This window comes from Rattus norvegicus, chromosome 2 (genome assembly GCF_021556685.1).
Source record: "Rattus norvegicus strain SHRSP/BbbUtx chromosome 2, alternate assembly SHRSP_T2T, whole genome shotgun sequence".
NCBI classification, from domain to species: Eukaryota; Metazoa; Chordata; class Mammalia; order Rodentia; family Muridae; genus Rattus; species Rattus norvegicus.
In genome coordinates, this window is record NC_141535.1 from 104078642 (window position 1) to 104085000 (window position 6359).

General features: G+C 36.9%; 1 protein-coding gene across 2 annotated transcripts in view; it reads right to left on the bottom strand.

Moving 5' to 3' along the window:
• Positions 1-1049: 1049 nt before the first annotated feature.
• The window catches only part of Agtr1b (angiotensin II receptor, type 1b), a 74372-nt gene continuing 69062 nt past the window's right edge, over positions 1050-6359 (bottom strand). The window contains exon 3 of one of the 2 annotated variants that reach the window (XM_087635021.1): positions 1050-3158. In XM_087635021.1, the coding sequence (XP_087491147.1) occupies positions 2031-3110 (1080 nt within the window). In that variant the 5' untranslated portion in view covers positions 3111-3158 and the 3' untranslated portion in view covers positions 1050-2030. 2 annotated transcript variants of the gene reach the window in all.

Consider the following 6359-nt stretch of genomic DNA (forward strand, 5'->3'; position numbering starts at 1 on the left):
TTGACAATATTATAAATTGTTTTATGCATTTTAGAGAACACTGAGTAATACTTAAACTCTATATTCTTTATACAATTTATACTTGCTAGAGAATGAGAAATCTGTCATATCCATGTATTTGAATGTTCATTTCAGTGAAATTACAATTCTGAAAACAAAACAAAATAAAGGGCTCCAAAATGGTGATTAGCCATACATAAAGGTATGCTTTTGTTCATAAAATCAAATCTTACAATCTTGGAGAAAAAATTATTAGGGTAAGAAGCCACTGAGATTATGATACTGAATGAAAAAATAAAATTCTATGCATGTTATGACTCAGCATAATGATTTGTGTATTGAGCACAACATATTCAGAAGCAAATGGGTTGAAATGTTAATGTGATCTTTTTTTCCCATTGGGACACTGAATAAGACTTTTAAATTACTTTATCACTTTTAAAATATCTTCAAATATTTTTACAGTGGTCATGTACATAATTAAATAAATTCCAATATTAAATTTTTAGGTAAAATAATGTATTATTTTGTGTTATAAGAATGACTGTTTTTGCTGTGATATAGAATAACTTTGAAAATTGCAAAAGGATGTGTTTATTCCATGTTGTTCATTAAAATGAAGTATTTTCTTCTAGATTGTTTCAAAAGAAAGATTTAGAAATGCATAGCATTCACTGAAATGTTTCCATACATAAAGGTGCTTGCCTTAAGTCTGATTGATGACTTACACTGGGTCCTGGGAACAGAGAACCGACTCCCACAAGTTCTCCTCTGATGTGTGCCATGGTGTGTGTCCCCACAATAAATAAATGTAAAAAGATATAACTACCCATATTAAGTTATAGTTAAACCAAGCTTAAAAATATCTTCATGTAGGGCTAGAGAGAAGGCTCAGTGGTTAAGAGCACTGATTATTCTTCCAGAGACCCCTAAGTTCAATTCTCAGCAACCACATGGTGTCTCACAGCCCTCTTCTGGTGTGTCTGAAGACAGCAACAGTGTATATACATAAAATAAATAAATACATCTTTAAAAAATATCTTCATGTCTAATCATGGTTTAATTAAAAATAAATCAGTATATGTTTTAAGTAATGAGGATGAAATATATTATGATAAATTTTTATTTCAAGATAAATACAACTTTGCTACAACTTCAATCAAACAACAGCTTAGAGATATAGATATACATAACATATATAAAATATACATTTTTAGAACCATAAAACATACTTTATGATAAATCTGCTTAACATTTCTTAGATATGAAATTATACATTTCATATACATTTCTTAGATATGAAATTATACATTTCTTAGATATGAAATTAAACTGATCCAACTAGGAAGACACAACTATCTGGGACAGAATCACAGCTTGACAAGCAGTTTGGCTTTGCAACTACAGTAAGACATTATTCAGGCAAGCTGTTCTGTGGTACTGTTTTGGCACATGGCTCTGAATTCTTAAGACACTGGCTGAACTTCACAAAGCATTTTGAAACTTGATGACTACTGTCTAGCAAGTCTTAACTGTGTTGTGTCAGGAACAATGGTGTCATAGTCACTAGTAACTAAACAGATGGGTAGCTTCCTGGACCCTTAGAAACTCTTGACCTCCCATCTCCTTTTGATTGTCTACAGATTTAATAGCTTCTAAATACCTTCAAGTGGAAATCAAAAGTAACAGAATTGAGAGGGGACTGGAGACATTACGTTTCTGCTAGTACACCTCCTCCCTAACCCCCAAATCCATACAGCCACTCAATTTCTGACATTGTCCTTAAAGCAGTTATTCAGTCAACAAAAAAAGGCGGTTAACAGTGGCTTTGCTCCAATTTGTTTTAAAGGGGAAAAAAGCTTTTGTTTCCCACTTTTGAAAATGTGTACACTGAGTGCTTTCTCTGCTTCAACCCTGAAAGGATTGCTGGAGGTTGAACACTCCTTCGGTAGTGAGTGAGCTGCTTAGCCCAAATGGTCCTCTGGCTTCTGCTGTCAGGAAATCACTTCACTTGCAGGCTTTGAACCCTCTCACTCCACTTCAAAAAAAGATGCAGACTTTTTGGCAGATGAACTCATGTTATCTGAAGGGCGGTAGGAAAGAGTGCTCATTTTTGTTGACAAGCCTGCGTGTGACTTGGCCGTTGGGGGAATGTATTTCAGAAGCTGGAGGAAATATTTTTTAAATTTTTTCCCCAGAAAGCCATAAAACAGAGGATTCAGGCAATTGTTAAAATAAGCTATGCAGATGGTGATGGGCATAGCGGTGTCCACAATGTCAGCAATTTCACAGTCACGGATAATGCCCAGCTGAATGAGCACATCCAGAAAAGTGAATATTTGGTGGGGAACCCAGGAAAAGAAGAAGAAAAGCACAATCGCCATAATTATCCTAAAGATGTCATCATTTCTTGGCGTGTTCTTCTGAATTTTATAAGCCTTCTTTAGGGCTTTCCAAATAAGAGTATAGCTGGTGAGAATGATAAGGAAAGGGAACACGAAGCCCAGAATGTTCTTTGTTAGACCCAGTCCAATGGGGAGTGTTGAGTTCTGAGATTCATAATGAAAAGCGCAAACTGTGATATTGGTGTTCTCGATGAAATATACGTTTCGGTAGATGACGGCTGGCAAACTGGCCAAGCCAGCCATTAGCCAGATGATGATGCAGGTGACTTTGGCTACCAGCATCGTGCGGCGGAGGCGAGACTTCATTGGGTGGACAATGGCCAGGTAGCGATCGATGCTGAGACACGTGAGCAGAAACACACTGGCATAGAGATTGAAACTGACGCTGGCAGAAGCGATCTTACATAGGTGGTTGCCGAAGGGCCATCGGTATTCCATAGCGGTATAGACTGCCCACAGTGGCAAAGTCAACAAAAAGCATAAATCAGCCAGGGCAAGATTCAGAAGAAAAACACTGGCCACAGTCTTTAGCTTCATGTAAAAGTAAATGACAATCACCACCAAGCTGTTTCCAAATATTCCCACCACAAAGATGATGCTGTAGAGAGTAGGGATCATGACAAATATGTAATTGTGCCTGCCAGCCTTGGGGCAGTCATCTTGGATTCTTTTAATTCCATCTTCAGTAGAGGAGTTAAGGGTCATGTCTCCCTTGGCGACGTGAATTGCTCTCTGACACTATTTAAAATGCACCTGGAGAAAACAAAGATTCTTTTAAAAGTGTAATTATCAGTTACAAATAAGCAATTTTGATTCTTAATCACAATTCTAGTAATTCAACTTTAGTCTTTGGGGGAAAATGTTATGAATCTGTGTAGGTTGGCAAACACTAGCTTCCAAGTTGATTAATAACAATACCATCTGTAAGTCTTGAAAAATATCACAAAGTTAAATTAGCTATTCTGGATGACTTATAAGCAGAGCTAATTAATATATCTTTAACCTTAAAAGTGTGATGTATACATATCTTATTTTCAACCAATTTATTTTTTCTCTCAGCCTTTGCTTGGTATAGAGATCATTAGCATTGTCTCTTAAGCAGTCACTGTGGGAATAGATTTAAGAGGGGTAGTAAGGAGGCTCAATGCTTTGGGGAATAACATTCCTTCCATGGTTTTCAGGCTGCATCAGAATGAAACTGCTTATTATTATTATTATTATTATTATTATTATTATTTTAAAGGTTTATTTTATGTATGAGTACACTGTAGTTGTCTTCAGACACACCAGAAGAGGGCACTGGATCCCATTACAAATGGTTGTGAGCCACCATGTGGTTTCTGGGAATTGAACTCAGGAACTCTGGAAGAGCAGCCAGTGCTCTCAACCTCTGAGCCATCTCTACAGTCCTATTATTATTTTTTTAATCCCCAACTCAGTTCTGGACTTTCAACCCAATTGGCCCTTTCTGAACTTAATGTTGATGTTAACTAATTTGCTATTTGGGTAGGAAGGATGTCAACCAAACAGGGTAGGCTAGGATTATTTACAAGACCCGTCTTTAATTAGTCTTGGACAACAGGGGCAACTGTTTATTGTATGTAGATGTCCAGGTGCTTGGAAAGGTGTTCCACAGAGACTTTTGTGGATATTTCTCCATGATCAACACTTGATCTGTTTAGTTACATGATTTTGAAAATCCTCAAATTCTCTATTATGGAAACCCATCAGGAAGTTCTGGGAGGAATGCTGAGATGCTGCAAGAGTAGCATGGTAGGGTGAGTAGCATGAAGCTAGCCAGGAAGGTGTTACTGTGACTGTGGATTCCACTATGAAAACATACTCTGCAGAAGAAAAGGAACAGAACTATGATTCTATTGTTCTTCCTAGTATCCCTGTGTTTGTCATCTGCTCTTTAAGCTATCAAAGTTGATAGCAGAAGACTTGCTGCATTTGAGGTGCTAATCCTCAGGAACAGAAGGGATCTCTGTACATTTCCTGAGTAATTAAATCTATTGTCCCTCTTTAAGTGTCTAGTTTTAGCCTCATTGTCTTTTCCTTTGTATAGTATACAGATACCTATATTTGTATCTATCTATCTATCTATCTATCTATCTATCTATCTATCTATCTATTATCTATCTATCTATCTATCTATCTATCTATCTATCTATCTATCTATCTATCCCCTTCCTGCTTTCACTGGTAGGGACATTAGCAACTCCAGATACCTATATTTGTATCTATCTGTCTATCTGTCTATCTATCTATCTATCTATCTATCTATCTATCTATCTATCTATCTATCTATTATCTATCTATCTATCTATCTATCTATCTATCTATCTATCTATCTATCTATCTATCTATCCCCTTCCTGCTTTCACTGGTAGGGACATTAGCAACTCCACATAGGCATTATCTACTCCATGCGTCATATTTTCTGTGAAATCTTCCCGACTTTTCCAAGTAGTTTTGGAACTTTGACATCTGTTTGGACACTTTAAGCACATTGACATATTATCCTCACTGGACTGATGCAGATTCCACGATTGAGAGTGGACAATGCCCGAGTGAATGGCAAGTGGATGTTCTGAGTATACAAACCTGAGACTACTTTCTATGGGATTCATCAGCTCCAATTTATAGTCTTGTTTTTCACAGAATCTCATGGAAAACATTAAGTGTCACTTTGGCAATATTAACAAGGAAATGAAAATAACAGGCCAAAAAACCACCATAGAATGTGTGGTTTATAAGACAGTATATGTTATGAGTAACTTGACAGAACCCATGGTTTGAGGGAGATAGGCTCAGTCTTGTTAGTCAGAAGGACTTCTCCTTCTTTACTTTTTTTTTGTTGCTTCAATTATAGTTACAGAACTTAACACCAGTCTAACAATATAATTTCCTTAAATAAATATTCTTTATATTTTGCATTTTCCATAAAACTTTTATTTGTTAGTAGTCATCCACACTTTAGTACATATTAACTTGCCTGTTTGCTATTACTCTCATACGTAGTTAGTTGTAAAGTAGTTGGATTTTCCTCACAAAAATATTTGGAAATGTCAAGGTTAAAGAATGTTTTAAAAAAATGAAACCAGCTCAAGTTAACTCTGTAATGAAAGTAGAAATATTTGGCTTGGCTTGAGAATAAGGACACCAAAAATAGAATTTTACTTCAAGTATGACAATCCCTAGGGAGTCCTGAGTTGGGGCCCTGAGTACTAAAGTGAGGAAGAATTTCTCCTCTCCTTTCTCTTCCCCTCCTGACATCACACTAATCAGTTGGTTGCATTATTTTTGTCCGGAGTGAGTATAATTGTACTGACTAGTCTGAGATTGCTACCAGCCTAGAACAAAAGGGAGATCATCCTCATTTGAAAAGACAGATTTATAAACATGGATTTAAAATCCAACTTACAAACTGAGGTCAGTTCCACCTGCACTTCATTTGATTTACACTGGCTGCTAGTTAATGTGTAAAAGCTTATTCTGAACAGCTGGAAGAGTTTCCTGGCTGACTTGTTGTAGTTGTTGTTGTTATTCTACACAAGCTAGTGTTGTCTGAGAAAAGGAACTACAACTGAAAAAATGCCTACAAGATTGGCCTGTAGGCAAGCCTGTAGGGCATTTTCTTAGTTTGTGTGGCCCTTTGTGGGTGATACCATCCCTGGGGTGGTGGCCATGGGTTCTGTAAGAAAGCAGGTTGAGCAAGCTGTGGGGAGCAAGTCATGAGCAGCATCCCTCCAATGCCTCTGCATCAGTTGATGCCTCCAGGTTCCTGCTCTGACTTGGATGGTGGACTCCAAGCTATAAGATGAAATAAACTCTTTCTTTGCCAAGTTTCTTTGAGTATGATATTTGATCTCAGCAATAGAAACCTTAAGACAGAACTCATACTTGGGAAATTTTAATGAGGTCCTGATTAACTAATGAGTATATTACTTG